The 22,140-nt window shown below is 41.0% G+C and overlaps 1 protein-coding gene across 1 annotated transcript; it reads left to right on the plus strand.

Moving 5' to 3' along the window:
• Window positions 1-3,375: 3,375 nt before the first annotated feature.
• Window positions 3,376-16,600, plus strand: Pxt1 (peroxisomal testis enriched protein 1). Its single transcript, XM_026383520.2, is given in 4 exon segments — window positions 3,376-3,474; window positions 3,476-3,554; window positions 9,124-9,254; window positions 16,496-16,600. Coding segments are annotated over 4 exon segments (414 nt in total).
• Window positions 16,601-22,140: the final 5,540 nt, after the last annotated feature.

Raw genomic sequence — 22,140 nt, forward strand, 5'->3', positions numbered from 1 at the left:
ATTTTAATACTTATGTTAAGTATTAAATATATTAAATCTTTTTCCCAGTAGAAGTTTTATTGAGAAGTCTGATTAAGGACAGAAGTTTCCTGACAAAGTACAGATGAAATGAAGTATACCCAAGGCACCAAAAATACCCAGAAACCCACAATTTGTTATTCTTAGCTCTTTTTCTCTCAGTTTGGCCTGAATTATAAACCTGATCAATATATTGAAGAAACATTTTACCCTGGAAAATGCTGAGTGGTAATTCTACTTGACCTTCCTCCCCCCTGGTTCTGTGCAGCTGAGAAAGCCGTCTATTGTCTTTCTCTCAAAGTGGATTTCCTCTCAATCCTTGCTCATTCTTCTGAAGCTGTGCTGTTGAGCACCTGAACTGCTTGCTGCTCATCTGAGATGTGCTGAAGGGTGTGTTACACTCTAGGGGTGCTGGGTTCATCGTCTCTGTTCAACAAAGAATTGAAGAACAGGACACAGAGCTAGCAAGCAGGAAGCAGGTTTATTGCAAAAGTGACAGAGAAACAGATTCTCCAAACAGAAGGGGCCCTGGAGCTGGGAATCTGGTGGGGGAGTTTGGGTCTGTTCTTTATATGGTCTCTGGAATTTCCTGGTTTCTTAGCTCCTCCCCTGTCCAAGTGCTCCTCACTATTATTGACTGGTGCCCCCTCTGTCCGTCTGTTTTAGTCTTTCTATTGGATCCTCCACTTAGAGGATGAGTGTCTGACTGGGTCCCCCCTTGTGTCCAGGAATACTTTCATCAAGCAGGAGGTTGATCTCATCAAAGACCCTCTCCAAGCTCCTTTGTTCTGGCCCTGCCCCCCCCTCCTCACTGCCCTCTTGCCTGGCTGCCTAAGCCCTCCTACATCTCCCTCAAGTGCCAAATATATACCAGATTTCAAAGACTTAGCTTATTGAGAATGTAAGATATTTCATTTAAAAACACTGATTACAGGGGCTGGGGTTATGGCTCTGTGGTAGAGTGCTCGCCTCGAACGTGCAAGGCCCTGGGTTTGATCCTCAGCACCACATAAAAATAAATAAATAAAATAAAAAGCTATTAAAAATGCATGTTTTAAAAAGTTTAAAAAATATTGATTACATGTTGAAATGCTAGCATTTAGACTTATTTTGGGATGTACTAAGTGAAATAATAGAGGTCATTAACATTAATTTCACTTGTTTCTTTGTACTTTTTTTATCTATTATAAATCTTAAAATTACATATTTGGTACACTTATTTTTATTAGACAGCACTGCTTTAAGGCTCCTGAAGGCCTCCTCTATTACCTTAAAAAAAATTTTTTTTTTCAATACTGGGGATTGAAGCCAGGGGTGCTCTACTACTGAGTGACATCCCCAGCCATTTTTATTTCTTATCCTGAGATGAGTCTTGCTAAGCTGCCCAGGATGGCTTCAAACTTGTGATTCTCCTGCCTCAACCTCCTGAGTAGCTGGGGTCATGGGCATGTGCCACTGTGCCCGGCTATGACCTTCTTTTGGTACTCATTATAGTGACTAATTCCTTCCTTTTTCAGTAACTGTTTAGATTTGGAAGGTAAAATAGAAAGTTGTACTTTCACTTTACAATCTTTAAATCAAGAAAAGAAAGAAAGAAAGATAATGAAAGTCAATTCAATTTTTTTAACTCATTGGATTGGTGCTATAAAATTAGGTAAAGTGAGTAGCATAGGAGGGAGCCTTTATGGTACCTGTAAAGAGGATAAAGGAGAGAAGAATATAAGAATTGTTCTGGAGAGGAACTCATACACATGAAGAATCAGGACAAATAACTGGATTGTCACCAGACGAAGGTCCAAGGAAGTCACCCAGAAGGGAGAAGGGGACCTCAAGTCATCCCTGGCAGGTTCCTGACTTATGCCACAGAAGGGAATTTCAGGATGTATCAAAAGAAGCTCAAATAAAGCTTTATTTAGTTGAGCAACAAGGTTTATTTGGGAAAGCAAACAATAGAGCGGGGTACATACTCAAAGGGAGAAGGAATGCTGATTGGGTGGGGTGCTTGAGGGTGAGATGTGGTTTTGGGGTCTTGGGCTTTTCCTTTTTTAAAATTTTTTAAGCTGTTGATAGACCTTTATTTTATTTATTTATTTATATGGGGTGATGAGAATCGAACCCAGTGCCTCACACATGCCAGGCAAGTGGGCTACCGCTGAGCCCCAGCCCCAGCCCCGGGGGGCTTTTTCTTTTTAAGCAAATATTGTAAATATCGAAGATGAGAAGCTCGTGGGGGTTGACCTCAGCTTGGTGAGTTCAATTCTTTTACTCCTGGAGCCCAGGGTGGGTCGGGGTGGTGGTTCTCTTTAGAATCTCTAGGTTGATGTCATCCACTCAATAAATAATGTTTGAAATATACCTACATCTTCAGTCTCTAACAATATTTCCCCTTTGCTTTATTGAGTCTAAAGAAAATATGTTGTATAAGCCAGCAATGTATGTAGTAGACATTAATCATGTAGACTCACAATACTCTAAGATTCAAGAGATTTTTAAGAATTTGTGTCTGGAGGAAAACGGGTTTGAAGAATAAAAGTGAGATGTTCATGGGACTCCCCACATTTAAAATTAGTTTCTTTTCCATTCCCTGTTCGTCTCCTTTGTACCTATCCTTATTCCTTCTATCCCACCTCAGGATGAGGTGGTGCATGCCTGTAATCTCAGTGACTCCAGAGACTGAGGTAGGAACATTGCAAATTGTAGGTCAGCCTGGGCAGTTTAGCAAGCCTTGGTCTCAAATAAAAATAAAAAAGGTTTGGGGATGTCTCAGTGATAGAGGGCCTCTGGGTTCAATCACCAGTACCAACAACAAAAGAAATAGAACAATGTATTACCATCTCCCCTCCTCCCTATCTCTCTAGGTTTTGATTTTTTTTTTTTTGGCTACCCTAACCTAATTTTCTTTTTCTATACCAATTTAAAACTCCTCCCCTAATAGAATGTGGCTATTGAAAAGAAAAACTAATGGGAGATGAGAATGGGGGTGTGTGTGATGGGAAGGTAAAGAAGATCTAAAGAAACTTAAGAAAGATGTTTAATTAAATTGAAAAAGACCTAGAGATCACCCGATTTCACTTCTCACTCAAACCTCCAAATACTTATTTGTGGAATTAAAGCAGTTTGTGCTGTTAAAGCATCCCTGTTCATATAACATACCAAATATTTAAAGGGAAATTGGAAACATGCTCTGAAAATGTTTTTCTTTTCTTTAAATATATTTTTGTAGTTGTAGATGGACATAATATCTTTATTTTATTTATTTATTTTATGTGGTGCTAAGGATCAAACCCAGTGCCTCGCACGTGCCAGGCATTGAACTACAGCCCCAACCCCAAATATATTTTTCAACAGAGAAAAAACATGAAGAAGAAAAGTCACGAGGGCTTTGTTTATGAACCTAAAGAAATTCTGAAAACCCCCCCCCCTCTCAAAGTAACAAATTGTTACAAATCACTGTGGGGAAAAATATAGTTATCCTAGGGCATACATGACTCAACTTGTCAGCTCTCCGGACGGTTCAGCCATGTCAAGGAACCCAGGTAAGATATTAGTATTAAATTATTATACTATTCCCTCTTAATATATTTTTTCTTGGTATTGAGGACATAAAATTGGGCATTAAGTATATTATTTGAAAATTAACTGTAAGAAGACAGTGGCAAATCTGTTCATCCAAGGTCTTAGGTGGCAAAAATCTAAAACTGACTTATTTCATGGTACCAAGTTTCTTTCTTTTAGCCCTGAATTAATTAAGATGATCCCAAATAATCAAAGTAGAGGGCTGAGGATGTGGCTCAAGCGGTAGCACGCTCGCCTGGCATGCGTGGGGCCTGGGTTCGACCCTCAGCACCACATACAAACAAACTAAAAAAAAATATTAAAATTCTCTCTCTCTTAAAAAAAAAAAGTAGATCAAAGTTATCTTTTAACAAAAACTTGTCTTTAAATTTGACCTGACAATATTTGTATTGTCAAGGTAGGGATCATTCAGATTAGGTTCCATCTGGATTTTACCAATATAAGGAAAGATAAATTGGCAATTTTGTTTTGCGGAAACATGTGATTCCTAAATGTCTGGGAATGCTGGCAAACTAAAGCCTTCTGTGTTTGTTTTGGTACTGGGGATGGTACCTGGGGGCACTTTAGCACTGTGCTATATCCCCAGGCCTTTGTATTTTTTATTTTGAGACTGTGGCTTGCTAAATTGCCAAGACTGGCTCAAACTCTTGCTTCAGCCTCCTGAGTAACTGGCATCACCGGCACGCACCACCGGGACCAGCTAAAGCCTTGTTTTGAGCATTAAGGGAGAGTGTTGGAATTAGATGTATTGGGTCTTATGCTTTTAGGTGAAAAAAATATGCTAGATACCTGTAAGGATTTACTAACATTAATTTCAGTTGAAAACATATTACATGCCGCTGAGAGACTGAAATTGGAAAAATTTTTTTTTCTGTTCCATGTTTATTATAAGTAATGTGTAGTCCTGGGATTAAACCCTGGGCCTTGCACATGCTAGTTTGTACTGTACCACTGAAACCATTCTCCCAGCCCAGAAAAAGTGGAATTTCAAAGCATTTTAATAGTTGTTTGCCGCCACACCAAATGTGGTACCTATTTTCTAGAACCAACTGGGCCAGGCATGGTAGCGCCACCTGTAATCTCAGCGGCATGGGAGGCTGAGACAGGAGCATTGGGAGTTCAAAGCCAGCCTCAGTGAGGTGCTAAGCAACTCAGTGAGACCCTGTCTCTAAATAAAATACAAATTAGGGCTGGGGATGTGGCCCAGTGGTCAAGTGCCCCTGAGTTCAATCCTAGTACCCAAACAAAAACCTCGTTCACTAAAATTTTACATTTTATCTCTGTTACAGTCATTTCTCAGAATGTGATATTTTTGTCACCTAATGAATACCTTCTAGAATTCATACTTTTTAAAAATTTTTTTAGATGTTGATGAACCTTTATTTTATTAATTTATTTATATGCAATGTTGAGAATCGAACCCAGCCTCACACATTGCTAGGCAAGCGCTCTACCACCGAGCCCCAGCCCCAGCCCCTATACTTCTTCTTCTTTTTTATTTATTTATTAAAAAACTTCTTTAGTTGTAAATGGACACATATCTTTATTTATGATGCTGGGGATTAAGCCCAGTGCCTCACGCATGGGAGGCAAGCGCTCTTAACACTGAGCTACAGCCCCAGCTCTTGCTTTTTTAAAAAAAATCAGGATGTAATTCATAAACCACAAAGTTCACCGTTTTGAGACACGCTCAGAAGTTAAGCAATCGTCCCCACTCTTCTAACCCTTTCCAATACGTTTTCCCACTCGCTGCAACATTTACCTAAAATGCTTTCTTACGTTCGTGTTTATTTGCATGCCGAGAACTCCGCATACTTTCTGCATTCACTCTATAGGTGAAACCCCCCTGGTGCCTGGTATTTGGGCGCGGCGGCCTACTAGTGAGCACCCCACGCCCGCCAAACAATGAAAAGCAAGGGGTCCTGCAAGGAAGAGTCGCCCCACTTCCTTCCCACACTTTTCCTGGCCCAGGAAACACAGTTTGTCTTCATAACCGTTAGTTTATGATGCCGCTTAAGAAACGGGCCTACGATGACCGAGATCAGTGGTGAGTGCAGAGGTGCCTTTAGAAGACTCCAAAGGCCGAGGAGCGCAAGGCTTGCATAACTGGGCCGGCGGGGCGGGCGGCGCATGCGCCCCGGGCGGCTAAGGAGATCGTCTTCGGAGGCTGCGCCCGTGTGCACTTCCTATTGGCTACAGCCAGCCCACAGGACGTCTCCCGCCCAACTCTCCCGCCCAGAGCGCGCTTTTCCCGCCACCGAACTGCTTGGATTGGAAGTTTGGGTGGCGCAGGGCGGACCTCGTCTGGTGGTGGAGGTGGATCAGAGGTCCCAGCAGTGAACCTTTAAAAAAAAAAAAAAAAAATCCTTAAATACTGCTCAGAGAAAAACTCTTACTGGGAAAGCCGATGACTTGAGGAGGTCCCCTTGTCTTCTTGGTGGCTTTTGTCGGAACTGTGACACAGACTGAAATGGAAATCCATTCATTGACTGGCAAGAGGCTTGGTGAAGCCAAGATTTATCTGTTACTTTGTGGGGAATCTACTCATATAAACGTAACTAGAAAAAAAGGCATGGTGTTTGTATGGGGGAATTTAAAGCCGCTTTTTCTTGAAAGAGTTGCGGGACGGGTAGGTTGTGGGAAATCCAGAGTGACCGTCCCGATACAGCATGCAAGCTAATTCAGAAACTCTTGGAGGGAACAAAGATGAGTAAAAGCAAAAGGAGGGCCCGCCCACCATCGCTGGGGGAAGAGGGGAGACAGTGATTGTTGACAAAGGACAAAAATACCATAATTAAAACTTCGCGTGGTGGCATGCACCTGGGATCCCAGTGACTTGGGAGGCAGAGGCAGGAAGATCACAAATTTGAGGCCGATCTCTGCAGTTTAGCGAGGTTCTGTGTCAAAATTAGAAACAGAGGCTGGAAATTTAGCTCAGTGGTACAGCGCTCTTGGGTTCAACTCCCAAAACCACGCCAAAAAAAAAAAAAAAAAAGGAATTACTGAGAGGAAAGAGCAAAATACATAAATGTCTTATGTATAGTTTAAATGAGATATATAGATATAGAGTTCAGTTGTTCAACTTCTTTTGAGGGTGCCTGGATATTTACTTTTACCTTTTTTTTTGTTTGCTTCTAGGTGTACCTCCAAGGTACACTTTTTTGTTGTTCATTTAGAAAACACTGCCAGGTACAGTGACCCATGCCTTAATCCCCAGCATTTTGGGAGGCTGAGGCAGGAGGATCTCAGTTTAAGGCCAGGGGCAGCAACTTAGACCCCAAGCAGCTTAGCCAAAACCTATCTCAAAATTTAAATATAAAAAGGGCTGGGGAGTAGTTAAGTGGTAGAATGTCCCTGGGTTCAATCTTCAGTTCCGAAAAGAAAATACTAGGACCTACTATATTTCAGTCACTAGCTAGCTACTGGGGCACTAATGGTTGAGAAAAACAGCAATAACTCCTTTCTTCATGGAGCATGATCTGGTTAAGGGGTCAGATGGTAGCCAATTACACATATAAATGTTAAATATGACATCATAAGTGCGAAGAGGTCCAGCTTCCTTCCACGGAAGTTGAACCAGTGAATGCTCACACCAGCAAATGTGAGTGTATCTCGGGCTTCTGATAAGATTATATACCAAAAGCTTAAAATATACGCATGTGCATTATTCTTGCTGTTTCATAACCTTAAATGAAAGAGCTGACTTCAAAACTAACTAAAAGGTAGGGCTATCTTTAGGTAAACTTAGTAACCAGTAGTTGAGGGATGGGTAGGTGAAGGGAGGTCCACAGTTATCATTCAACCCTAATTTAATCAATAATTATTTGTTGAGTACCTTCTGTGTATAGGGCTGTATAGAGCTGGGTCATCAAGCTGTGAAATAGATCCATGTCCTACAGAGTTTTGCCATTTAGTCACTTAGATATGCACAAAATATGAGTAATCATGTTGGTTCCAGAATGCAAATATACCTTACTTTTAGCACTCACTCCTCCGTTGTGCTGTGTCCTTCCTCTCTGCCCCTTTGTCTGCCTAACTCTCCTGGTCACTGAGCTACCTAAAGCTTGTGGGTTTCCTCATTTCTCTAGTGTCCTTTTGAAACTTATCCAACTTGTATTTTATTTTCCTAATGTAGACGTTAGATTTTGTATTTTCCAGGTGACAGTTCATCTATTAAACAAATAATTGTAAATTAATATGCTTTTGATTGGCTCAGGCAGGCCAATTGTTTTGAAATAGGAGCAATTTGTTTGGAGGAGTCTCTCCATTTGGTTCCCCTTTCTTCCCTTTGGGCATCTTCTCATTTCTCAGCCCTCAAAGATGTCCTCACTTTTTCTAAGGGGATTGTCAAGTAGTCTTTGCAAGTGTCAACTGATCATTAGGGTGTTATTTCAAAATGGCCTGAGGTGAGAATCTCATTAATATGCAAGTGCTTCAAGGTACTTTTGAAAATAACAATAGAAAACAGAAATAATTGGGAGTAGGGTTGCAATTTTGATCAAAAGTTCATATATTTCACCTGCTATATAAGCTACCTGTTAGGGGTTTTGGCTGAGGCGAATTGATGCATTAAGACCCTGTCCTCCCTGCCTGCAACCCCTGCCTAGCTGGGACCCAACCGCATCTATCTTTTCTTCTCCAGGCTATTGAATCATTTATGACTATTAGACATCCGTTATCCTTCAAGATTCAACAGATGATCATCTTCTTGGGACATTTCTCTGACTCTGTGGCAATCTTGTTGTTATTATAACATCTTAAGTAGTAGTGTTTGTTTCTCTCCCACTGGACTCTTAGAGTCAAACCTGCAAAATCACAATCATGTTTTATTGAAATAAACAGGTCCAACATAAAATTGGCTTTATCTACAAAGTCATACGTATATCTACTTCAGTCCAAATTCATTCCCTTTTTTTTCTTGGGAATCGTATCATCCCTAACCTGTGGGTAGTGAGCAACTAGAGGACAGAAACTTTGTCCTTGCCTAGCACGTGTGAGGCACTGGGTTCGATGCTCAGCACCATATAAAAATAAATAAAGGGGCTAGGTTGTGGCTCAGTGGCAGAGCGCTTGCCTTGCACACGTGAGGCACGGAGTTCGATCCTCAGCACCACATAAAAATAAATAAACAAAGTAAAGATATTGTGCCCATGTATAACTAAAAAAATTTTTTTTAAATAAATAAAGTTATAAAAATTTAATTTCACCTAATTTTACTACTGTAAGATTTAAAATTATGTATGTAGGGCTGGAAGTGTAGCTCAGTAATACTAATAGACTGCTTGGTGAACCCAGGTCTTGGGTTCAATTGCAAGCACTGCAAAAAAAAAAAAAAAAAAAAAAAAAAAAGCTTGAATTATATTTCCGTTGGATAGGGCCAATCTATCCCAATGCAAGGCTTTGCTTTTGATAATTATAATGGTTGGATTTCATCATTCTCGTTGTCTGAGACAGTTTTTAGTAACTAGTAGTAAATGATTTTACAGAGAAAGTGGAATTATCTCTTTTGAACTCTTTCTGTCAATGCAGGTCATCCTCCACTTTCTCAGTCCAAGGAGAATAACCTTGTCCGGAATCATCACCAGGAGGAAATGATCCAGAACTTGGTCATTCAGCTGAGATACATTGCAGATAGCATGAATTATAGGGAGGCTCAAGAGGTAAGACTTCGGTTTCCCCAGTAAGATCCTGCCAGGTAGGAAAAGCAATAGCACTGGCTGCCCCGGGCTGAGATCCCAGGAATAATCGGTACTTAGATTCATAATATCTGGATCACCAAATATTAGACCTGTACACGGTGAGCCTGAGTCAAAGTCAGCATTTGATCTCACAGTTGCTACTCCAGTGATGGCTGGTGGCCGCTGGACGGGCAGCATCAGCATCCCTTGGCAACTGGTTAGATGTGCAAAATGTCAGGCTCCTGCCCACATCACCGCAGATCAGAATCTACCTTTTACACATTCCTGCGGCAGAGGGGGATTTGTTTGCACATTAAAATTTGAGAAACTGCTCCACACCCTTCAAGTAGCATGCATATTAGAATACCTGTGGAATTTTGGGAATTACAAATGCTTGGGCTCAACCCTTAGAAATTCTGACTTAATTGAGGGTGAGGCCTGGGCATCCAGTATTTTAAAAGCTAGCCAGGTGAGTTTAATGCATGGGGGTGGGGGGAAGGGGGAGAATCTGTGCTTTAGCGTAAGGTTATCCTGCTTGAACCAGCCCTAGGTTTGGTGTGAGCCCACCGACACCGATATCTTAGTTTCTTCTGATTATGATAAGATCAGAAGAGGACATAGGAAATGATTACTATTCAGAATCTTGGGGATGATGAAACTCACACCTCGTTTAGTCTTGTCTCCCCAACAACCTGCAGTTGGCAGCAGATATCGATTACACGGGGCTCCTTGACAGTAGAGGTGCCTGCCCCTCAGAGCCTGTCGTCTTGCCCTTACATTCACCTGTGCTGTGGTAATTTCTTGTTAATCACTCTAGCTGCCGCTGCAGTGTGTTCAGGGAGTGCTGTACTCTGGTCCAAAAGTGGACAGTACACAGCCTTTTCCTCAGACACCCCCTGAGACAAAACATGAAGGGGAGGCCCCAACAATAATGCTATAGAAGCAAGAAGGAAACGAACAAACACAATCAAATGAAATATTTGATAAACTCATTTCATGCAAACAAAAGTCACTCAGTACATCCTATGCCAGGCTCAATTCTAGGCATTGGTAGCTAGTGCAGCGTGCAGGACAGAGCTGAATCCAAGCTCACAGCACTGAAAATGCAGGGGCGAGGCCGTGAAGCAGATGAACAAGGGACAGGCCAGCCAGACTGGGATGTGGGCTCAAAGCAGGAGGAGGGGAGACCGCAGGATGGAGAGTGGCTTTGGATGGGCCACTAGGAGGGCCTCCCTGGGGAGGTGATCGGTGAGCAGAGATTGGAGGTGAGGGAGCGAGCCACAGGCACACTTGTGGAAAAGTGTTCCAGGCAGAGGAAGAGTGAGGGCAAAGCCCCTGTGGGAAGAGTGAGCTGAGGGGTGGGAGTTGGCCTCAGTTTCAGAGGTGGAGATCAGCTGCTCGGGTTTTACACTAAGTGTGAAGGAAAGTTCTGGAGAGGGAGAGCACATTTAGAGTGGAGTCCGGTTGCCATGCAGAGAGCAGGCTGTTTATAGGGCCAGAGGGGTTCCAGAGGAACCTCCAAAGACAGCAGTGTGTGGCAGTGGAGGTGGTGAGGGATGATCAGACTTATCGTCAGATTAAAATGGAGAAGAGCCCGAAGGATCAGCTGATGTATTGGATATGGAGAGTGAGGGAGAAAGAGTCATGGATGACTTCAGTGTTTTGGGCCTGGGTGTCTGAATGGATGGTGATACTGTTTACTGGATGGGGAGAACTGGGAAGGACAGATTAGAGAAAATAGAAGAGCTCTGATGAGACATGTAAGCCTGAATTTTCTATTACACAATAGCTGGGTGTGGTGACACATACCTGTACTCCTAGACACTTGGGAGGCTGAGGCAGGAGGATCTCAAAGTTGAGGCCAGCTTCAGCAACTTAGTGAAACCCTATCCTAAAAAATAAAATAAAATAAAATAAAAGGGGGTAGGAATGTAGCTCAGTAATAGAGTGTTCCTGGGCTCATTCCCCAATATTAGGAAAAAAATCAATTACTATTAGAAATATAAATTGAGAAGCTGTGAAATTGTGTAGGAGTTATAAGAACCAGGGATATTGAGACTTGAGGTTAGAATTTGGATTATAGGTGCTGTCTTCTATGTGGGCTTTTTAGCCTCTTTCAAGTCCTATCTCCTAGACTAGCTCCAGTTGGAAGAAAAACTGAATCTATGTAATAATAATGCTTATCGAGGGCTTGCTATTTGCCAGGGTCTGTGTTAAGTGTTTACCTGCCTTATTTTTTAAACTCTTTCAACTAGCAATGGCATTAGTACTATAATTATTTCTGCTTTTCAATTAAGGAAGCTGATGCTTAGAGAAGTTACACAGAGGGTGAGTTGCTGATTAAGGACTCAAAGCCACGTTGACTTGCTCCCAAACCCATACACACTCTACCATACAGGCTGCTGCTTGGTGACCACTGACTCTCAAGAGCCACTTCTCACCATCTGATCTGATATCAGGACCCAAGAGAATGAGGCCCAGAGAGAGGTGGGAATACTCCCTGCCTCTGTACATTTTCTGCAAAGGACCCCTTTCAGAAGTCCTCACCTGAAAGCCACACCCTTCAGCTTCAGTGAACAACCTTATCAGAATACCAGGGCAGATTAACATGTATACAAGAGATATTTACATATGGACTCACCACTCGGTGAATATCTAACTATGGTGTAAAGGGTTAAATGTGCTGCTTTTAGAGCGGAAATACTGGATCCAAACCTGGCTCATACTTACTGTGTGACCTTGGGCAAGTTACTTAACTTTCCTGGTTCTCATCTGTAACATGGTGATTATAATGGTACTTACCTTATAGAGTTGTTGTGAAAGTTTCAATGAGATAAATTTATGTAACTCTCTTAGAGACCGACACACAGAAAATGATCATTAAAAGTTATCTATCTAGGGCTGGGGTTGTAGCTCAGTGGTAGAGCACTTGCCTCTTATGTGTGGGGCACAGGGTTCGATCCTCAGCACCATATAAAAATAAGTAAATAAAATAAAGACATTGTGCCCATCTACAACTAAAAATATTTTTTTAAAAAGTTAGCTATCTAAAGTTAGTGGTATATGCCTGTAATCCCAGACTCAGGAGGCTGAGGCAGGAGGATCAAAAGTCTGAGGGCAGCCTCAGCAATTTAGCAAGGCCCTAAGCAACTTAGGGAGACCCTGTCTCAAAATAATGAATAAAAAGGGCAGGAGAGATGGCTCAGTGGTTAAGCACCCCTGCATCCAATTCCTGGTACACACACACACACACACACACACACACACACACACACACGTTATCTATCTAAATAAGAATAATTTTTGTTTGCTTTTGCCCTTTCTGTATTTGAGGCTGAATACTTCTGTACTTTTGTATCTTTTATTAGGCCTATTCCCGGTGTTTACCATCTCCCTCTCTGTCCTTTGCTACAGTTTCTTCTGCAGGAGAGTTTTCTTGACGACTGTACTTTATGAACTTCAGCTCAACTTGTGTACTTCATGTTTGGCTAACTCTGAGGACTCGTTGTTCTTTCTGTTTTTGTTTTCCGAGGAAAGAAATACAGTGGGATAAGTCACAACTGTCCTCTTCCTGTTTGCCTCTGCCCAGTCCAGAGGTTACTGCTCCATGTAACCGGTTCCCATTTTCCCCTCTCCTTTCCCTTTTAAGTTGCATTTTCTTAGGAGTCTTCAGCTTTGCCCCTTCAGCTCACTAAAGTGACACTGACACCCTGCCACTTCTCTTTCTTAAATTAACAACTTTATTGAGAAAAATTCACCTACCACCCAATTCACTCATTCAAAGTGTAAAATTAACTGATTTTTAGTTATGTTCACCGAACTGTATAATCATCAGTGCCATCGATTTTAGAAAATTTTCATCACCCTAAATGGAAATCCAAGCCCAAGTAGTCAGTTATTTCCCTCAGTGTTCCTGCTGGTCTTTCCAACCTAGTTTCTGTCTTTATGGTTTTACTTGTGTTGGACATTTCATATAGAGGAATAACGCAAAGTGGAGCTTTTTGCCTTAGACTTCTTTCTTGTGTTATTCTGTTTTCTTTTGAGGTTCATCTATGTTGTAGCATGAATCAATGTGTCTACTGGTTACTGCTGGATAATATTCCATTGTTTATATTTTACAAAACACATTTTGTTTATCTGTTTACTAGTTGATGGACATTTGGGTTGTTTCTTTTTGGCTATTATGAATAATGATGCTATCAAATTTGTAAAAAAAAAAAAAGCTTTGGGTAGATGTGGTTATTTTGGGGGGTACAAACCTAGAATTGGAAGTGCTGGCTCATATGTCCACTGTTTTACTTTTGGGGAACTTTCAGATTTTTTTCCAAAGTGGCTTCACCTGGCTAGGGGTGTAATTCATGGTAGAGTGTTTTCCTAGTGTATAAAGGACCTGGGCTCACCATTTTACTTTGTGGCCCATCTGTAGTTTATGAGGTCCTAGTTTTTCCTCATCTTTTAAAACATGTGTTATTAACTGTCTATTATGTCATTGTGGATTTTTAAATTGATGCTGGGAATTGAACCCAGGGTTGCTTTACTACTGAGCTGCATCCCTAGTCCTTTTTTTTTTTTTTTTTTTGGTGCCAGAGATTGAACTCAGGGACACTCAACCACTGAGCCACATCCCCAGCCCTGTTTTGTATTTTATTAGAGGTATAGTTTCACTGAGTTGCTTAGCATGTTGCTAAATTATTGAGGCTGGCTCTAAACTCAGATTCTCCTGCCTCAGCCTCCCAAGTCGCTGGGATTATAGGCCTATGCCACTGTGCCCGGCTCCTTTCATTTTCTGATGGTGTTTTTTGAAGTATAGTTTTTAATGAAATTCACCTTTTCTGTTTTTTCTTTAGGTTCGGGTGTTTTTCATATGATTGCTAAGAAACAATGACCTAGTCGAAGGCATGAAGATTTACACTTTTCTTCTGAGAGCTTTGTAATTTTAGTTAAATTTAGGTCTTTGATCCACTTGGAGTTCATTTTTATAAACAGTTTGAGTTAGAAGTTCATCTTCAATTTTTTTTTTTTTTTTGCACGTAGGTTTTCTGCTGTCCTGGCTCCATTTGTTGAAAGACCACTTTTACCCTATTGATTGTCCTTGTTGAAAATCAATTGACTGCAAATGTACTGCGGTATTTCTGGACTCTCAATCCTATTCCATTCTCTCCTATCCTTACATCTCCTAAAGCTTTTCTTGCATCTGGCTTTGACCTGGACCTTTAAAGTCACCTTGTCCTCCACTACAAAATTGCATTTTAGGATACCTTTAAGTCACAGCAGGTATTCTAAATGTAGTCATTTAAAACATTTCTCCTCAGACTGGTTTTAAAATGCTAAAGCCTCTGCTGCTTCAAAGCTTAGGTCAGACAACTTTAATAGAATTTCAAATCTGGCCCAGTTCCTTTCTTTCACAGATGTCATCATTTATTTACCTTTTGTGCTGTATATAATCAAGTGGTCACATTGATTCTCTGACTGCCTTCCTGCTGTTGGTGTATTTAAAGAAACTATCGAGCAAGGAACTCGCCAGATTTCATCATTGTCTGCTAAATTGATTGTTCTTGACCTTCCACGGTTCTTGCTTTCTGGGTCTTTCCACTTAAATTAGTGTTACGTGTTTTCAGAAGTAATCTGTGTTTCTCAAAATTGCCTCTATTTTACCATTTAGTTATATGGGATTTTTGTTCAGATACCTTGCTTGGTTGGTTTCTGTTGTTAGTCTTATGTTTTTAAATCTGGGTCATGTAATTTCCCTAGATATAAGTGTGTTAAAGCTTTTAGGATCTGCAATTTTATGCCACAGGACTCTCTTCTGGGTTCTGGAAACTGTCTTCTTTCCTGCCAGGGCCCAGGAATGGTGGCAGCTCTGCTGTCCCCAGCCCAGTCTCTTTATTTAACCCTTCTCAAATTAGCCTAATTCAGGTGTTATTTTATTTTCTCTGGAACCTTGAGTGATACAGTAATGCATAGGGAATTTCTTAGTTTTTTAGAAGGAGGAAGAGAAACTAACATTTATTCCAGGAACTCTTGGAGACACTTTTACATGTTTTACTGAATTCTCTCAGTAGCCCTACAAATTGCCATCATAAGTATTTCAGGAGAAGTGGTTGAGTTTCAAAGAGATTGTGAATCATCTAAGGTCATTTAGCTTCTAAGTGGCAAAATTGGGATTTAAATATATGAGCATCTGACTTGGTGTTCTGTATTTTTTTTCTCATCTGTCATTCTGAAAGGAAATGCATTTAGTTTTCCTAACTGATGTTAACATAAAAAAATCCTTTAATGATTTATAATTCTTATAGGATAGTCTAAATTCCTTATCTTACTGCTAATGGTCTATTGTTCGTTGATTTATTATTCAGCTAATATTTGCTGAGCACGTGCTATGTGCCCGGCTGTTTTAAATGTGGAAGTGAGGCAGAGACAGAGCTCTCTGACCTCAGGGAGTTTGTAAGTGAGCCGAACAATAAAGGATGTAGTTTATCAGTTAATGATACATGCTTAAGAGAAAAATAATTCTAGCAAAGGGAAGAGTGAAGGTTTGCAGTTGTAAGCCTGGGCATTGGGGAAAGACTTTGCAGAGGCATGAAAGGGGGACACAAGCAGGGAGCCGTGGAGACTGTGGACAGCAAAGACTCTGAGCCAGAGTGTGTCTGGCCTTGCAAGGAGGCCAGTGTGGCTGAGGTTGAGTGGAGAAGAAGGTAGTAAAACGTGGTCAGATAGGTGGACAGTGGGCCCAAGGCCAGGATTATGAAGTCATCCTGACTTTCCTTTTGAGTGAGGTGGAGCCATCTGAGATCTCTGAGCAGAGGAGCCCAGGTGAGCCACCCAGGGAGGCTGTGCTGCTGAGAAGAGACTGCAGCACTGCAGTGGGGGCAGGGACAGGGGCAGTGTGCCTGATGCTCAGCCTCCTTTTCTATGTTCCCACATAAACAGGGACTCTGCCTATTGCTCAACAAAGCTGGTAAACTCCCTGCCACCTCCAGCTTGGCTCGGATTCATCTAACCTCTTCCCCAGCCCACGTCCTGCCCCTTCTCCCAGCCCCCCAGTAAAAAGGATGAAGCAGACAACAGAGGCCTGGTGACCCACCCTCAGCTCCCTCGGTTCAGAAACTGCTTGCTTGCCACATGGATCGAAGGACTAGTTCCTAGTATGCTAAGTGTCTAAATTTGGATTATTTCTATTGCTTTTTTTTTTTTAATTCCTCCCTCTCCCCTTTTTTAAACAGGATCTTCAACAGGAAGTCAGAGATGCACTGGTTCATTTTACTTTATCTGTCTTCAGAAGAATTCAGGTTTTGCTGCGCTCTTTCTGGAACAACCGTTTGCTGTAAAAGGAATGTAAACGTCAAGTTGTGTTTTCCCTCTGCCTTCTGAGAACTGTGAATCCTGGAGACAGATGGGAAGAAGACCCTCCTCCCCCTCCTTCTCTTTTTACTCATCACTCTTGGTCTATGTGGGTTTTTGGAGAACTGCAAACCCACTGGGCTTTTGTCCAAGCAACCAGCTGTGCCATGTCTGCAACTGCATCGTGGTAAAGCCTGAGGAGGAATCAGGAGCCCAGAAGATGCCAACCCTGTGGATGGTCCCCATGCTCCCTGCATGGAAACCTTGATCATTTCCTTCCGTGAATGAAATAGAACCTTGTCCTCAGAACAGAGGTCGCAGAGACGGGCACTCCCTCCTGGGCTTCTCCCTGGGTAGCAGGCCCTTCTTGACCTTTGGCCCCACTCTTGTTCCCTAAGTCCAGATCTGCAGTGCCAGCTTCTCAGCACATTGCCCAGCGCCCCCTCCATCCTGGCTCCTCCACTCTGGGAAGTCTGAAGGAAGCTTCCGGTTCTAACACTCAAATCCAACCCAGACCTTCATTCCCATTTCCATGCCTGGAACCCCCCACTCCTGTCGCCACTGCTGCTGGGTGTTTCCGGTGTGGCTTCTACCACTCTGAGGTTCTTTTCTCACACTCATCCCTCCCTCCCTCCTCCTCTGTGACCCCTTCTTCCCTGACCCCTCTCCACCACCTCTTGATGCTGCCTGCAGGCGGCGCTCACTGTCCCCCAGCCTCCTTCAGGCTCCCCTGCTGACTTACAGTGTCAGTCCTGGGCCAGCAGTCCCAGGGTCAAGACGGGGAGTTATGAATTCATCACCAGGCAGTAACCTGGGCCTGCTGTCCCCTGCTGAGTGGTTTCTCTGTGACTGGTGGACAGGCCCTCTGCCAGCTCATTCTCTTGGGCCTTTCCCCTTCCCTGTTCCCCTCTTGCCTTCTTATCTGCCTCATCTACCCCTGTTTATAGAATTACAAGTATTCACAGAGTTTGTTATAAATTTGAAGTTTTACAGATGTATCTTGAGTTCTTTATAGGAAAAATGTTATTTAAAAAATAACTTTAAAATGAAATAAATATTGTTATTTTATTGGCCATGAGACACTTGTGCATGTTTCCTGGTGAAGGAGGGAGTCTCCTCATTCCTGCTCCTGGTGCCTCATGGTTGTGCCCACCTTGATTATTTCTAGCATTGCGTTGTCCTTTTAAAGGGAAATGTCCCAGGTTTTAGTCTGTCTCAGGCCATGCTCCTTTATCTCCACCAGCCATGTTATGGCTGCCTGACATGGAAGAGACCCTACAACTTCCTTTTTATTTTATTTTTTCTGAATAGTTATCTATTCATGTGGTTAAAAAAATCAAAACAATGTAAAAGGTTATGGTGAAATCTCTTGCATTTATTTTCTACCCTGAATTGCAAATACATTTGTTATATATCCCTTGAGAGTTTCTTTGTCCAAATTGTAAATACATGTATTAGTCATCTCCCAGGATCTAAGAGGAATTGGTTCCAGGAATCCCCATGGATACCAGAATCCATGGATGCTCATCTCCCATAAAACGGCGTAGTATTTACATATAATTGACTTACATTTCCCTGTATACTTTAAATCATCCTCAGGTTGCTTACAATACCTCATACAATGTAAATGCTATGTAAATGGTGGTTATACTATATTGTTTAGGGAATAATGACAAGAAAAAAGTCAGTACGTGTTCAGTACAGAAGTAACTTTTTTCCAAGTATTTTTGATTCCAAGTTAGTTGGATCTGAAGATGTTGGATATGGAAGGCCAACACACACACACACACACACACACACACACACACAAAGTGGCACGTAAGACACATCAGTTTGTACCTAGAGTTTCTGTTTAATGTGGTGGTCAGACACTTTCCTAGGTGTTTTGCAAATGTTAACTCATTTACTCTGCACAATAACCTTATGAGATACGTATCATTATTAGTTCTCTTACTGTTAAGGAAGCAGAGGCAGCATTTAGTAGAGAGGCAGTAAAGAGTTTAACTAACTTGCTCAAGGGCCCAGAGCCATTTAGTAATGGGGCTGGGATCCCAAGCCAGGCAGGCTGTCCTGAGTCCAGTTATGTTTGTTTGTTTGTCTTGTAGACAATAGAGTTTTATACAAATGTGAAATTGTGCACCTTCCAAGCTATCACTCCAACAAAGACATTTATTCAACTAAACACCTTTAAAAATATTTTAACAGTGTATAAATATATTTTAACAGTGTATAAATATATTCACAACGTAATCTGATTAAAAAACTCCAATGAAGTTTATAGAAACTACAACAGAGTTTACAGATGCCTACAACATTTTATAGATTGATTTAGTTTACAGTTACATATATTACCTTGTTTAAAGAAATAACATTAAGCCAGTCAAGGTGGTGCACGCCTGTTATCCCAGCGGTGTGGGAGGCTGAGGCAGGAGGATCAAAAGTTCATGGCCAGCCTCAGCAACTTAGCGAGGCACTAAGCAACTCAGTGAGACCCTGTCTCTAAATAAAAAACATAGAAAGAAAAAGGACTGGGGATGTGGCTCAGTGGTTAAGTGCCCTAGGTTCAATCACCTGTACCCCCCCCTGCCCCCCGCAAAAAATAACACAAATGTATGATTTACAATATCTCCATTATAGCAAGAAAAATTTCATAAAATAAAATGCCTTTTAGGCATTTATTTATTTATTTTATTTTATTTTATTTTTTTATTTTATTTTATTTTATTATTTTTTTTATTGGTTGTTCACAACATTACAAAGCTCATGACATATCATATTTCATACATTAGATTGAAGTGGGTTATGAACTCCCAATTTTACCCCAAATGCAGATTGCAGAATCACGTCGGTTACACATCCACAATTTTACATAATGCCCTATTAGTAACTGTTGTATTCTGCTACTTTTCCTATCCCCTACTATCCCCCCTCCCCTCCCCTCCCATCTTCTCTCTCTACCCCATCTATTGTAATTCATTTCTCTCCTTGTTAATTTTCCCATTCCCCTCACAACCTCTTATAGGTAATATTGTATAGCAATGAGGGTCTCCCTTCATTTCCATGCAATTTCCCTTTTCTCTCCCTTTCCCTCCCATCTCATGTCTCTGTTTAATGTTAATCTTTTCTTCCTGCTCTTCCTCCCTGCTCTGTTCATAGTTGCTCTCATTATATCAAAGAAGACATTTGGTATTTGTTTTTTAGGGATTGACTAGCTTCACTAAGCATAATCTGCTCTAGTGCCATCCATTTCCCTGCAAATTCTATGATTTTGTCATTTTTTATTGCTGCATAGTACTCCATTGTGTATAGATGCCACATTTTTTTAATCCATTCATCTATTGAAGGGCATCTGGGTTGGTTCCACAGTCTAGCTATTGTGAATTGTGCTGCTATGAACATCGATGTGGCAGCATCCCTGTAGCATGCTCTTTTAAGGTCTTCAGGGAATAGTCCGAGAAGGGCAATAGCAGGGTCAAATGGTGGTTCCATTCCCAGCTTTCCCAGGAATCTCCAAACTGCTTTCCAAATTGGCCGCACCAATTTGCAGTCCCACCAGCAATGTACAAGAGTACCCTTTTCTCCACATCCTCGCCAGCACTTGTTGTTGTTTGACTTCATAGTGGCTGCCAATCTTACTGGAGTGAGATGGTATCTTAGGGTGGTTTTGATTTGCATTTCTCTGACTGCTAGAGATGGTGAGCATTTTTTCATGTACTTGTTGATTGATTGTATATCCTCCTCTGAGAAGTGTCTGTTCAGGTCCTTGGCCCATTTGTTGATTGGGTTATTTGCTATCTTATTGTCTAATTTTTTGAGTTCTTTGTATACTCTGGATATTAGGGCTCTATCTGAAGTGTGAGGAGTAAAAATTTGTTCCCAGGATGTAGGCTCCCTATTTACCTCTCTTATTGTTTCTCTTGCTGAGAAAAAACTTTTTAGTTTAAGTAAGTCCCATTTGTTGATTCTTGTTATTAACTCTTGTGCTATGGGTGTCCTATTAAGGAATTTGGAGCCCGACCCCACAATATGTAAATCATAGCCAACTTTTTCTTCTATCAGGCAAAGAGTCTCTGATTTGATATCAAGCTCCTTGATCCATTTTGAGTTAACTTTTGTGCATGGCGAGAGAAAGGGATTCAGTTTCTTTTTGTTGCATATGGATTTCCAGTTTTCCCAACACCATTTGTTGAAGATGCTATCCTTCCTCCATTGCATGCTTTTAGCCCCTTTATCAAATATAAGATAGTTGTAACTTTTTTCTCAGCAGCACATGGATCCTTCTCAAAAATAGACCATATATTATGCCATAGGGCAACCCTCAGTAAATATAAAGGGGTGGAGATCATACCATGCATTTTATCTGATCATAATGGAATGAAACTGGAAATCAATGATAAAAGAAGAAAGGAAAAATCCTGCATCACATGGAAAATGAACAATATGTTACTGAATGATCAATGGGTTACAGAAGACATAAAGGAGGAAATCAAAAAATTCTTAGAGTTAAATGAAAATACAGACACAACATATCGGAATCTATGGGACACAATGAAAGCAGTTTTAAGAGGAAAATTCATCGCCTGGTGGTCATTCCTCAAAAAAAGAAAAAACCAACAAATAAATGAGCTCACACTTCATCTCAAAGCCCTAGAAAAGGAAGAGCAAAACAACAGCAAATGTAGCAGAAGGCAAGAAATAATTAAAATCAGAGCGGAAATCAATGAAATTGAAACAAAAGAAACTATTGAAAAAATTAACAAAACTAAAAGTTGGTTCTTCGAAAAAATAAATAAGATCGACAGACCTTTAGCCATGCTAACGAAGAGAAGAAGAGAGAAAACTCAAATTACTAACATACGGGATGAAAAAGGCAATATCACAACAGATGCTACAGAAATACAGAAGACAATTAGAAATTATTTTGAAAAACTATATTCCAATAAAATAGAAGATAGTGAAGACATCGATAAATTTCTTAAGTCATATGATTTTCCCAGACTGAGTCAGGAGGATACACACAATTTGAACAGACCAATATCAATGGATGAAATTGAAGAAGCCATCAAAAGACTACCAACCAAGAAAAGCCCAGGACCAGATGGGTATACAGCGGAGTTTTACAAAACCTTTAAAGAAGAATTAATACCAATACTTTTCAAGTTATTTCAGGAAATAGAAAAAGAGGGAGCTCTTCCAAATTCATTCTATGAGGCCAACATCACCCTGATTCCGAAACCAGACAAAGACACCTCAAAGAAAGAAAACTTCAGACCAATATCTCTAATGAACCTAGATGCAAAAATCCTCAATAAAATTCTGGCAAATCGAATACAAAAACACATCAAAAAAATTGTGCACCATGATCAAGTAGGATTCATCCCTGGGATGCAAGGATGGTTCAATATTCGTAAATCAATAAATATTATTCACCACATCAATAGACTTAAAGATAAGAACCATATGATCGTCTCGATAGACGCAGAGAAAGCATTCGACAAAGTACAGCACCCCTTTATGTTCAAAACAT

The sequence above is a fragment of the Urocitellus parryii genome, chromosome 8 (assembly GCF_045843805.1).
Source record: "Urocitellus parryii isolate mUroPar1 chromosome 8, mUroPar1.hap1, whole genome shotgun sequence".
In the NCBI taxonomy this organism is placed as follows: Eukaryota; Metazoa; Chordata; class Mammalia; order Rodentia; family Sciuridae; genus Urocitellus; species Urocitellus parryii.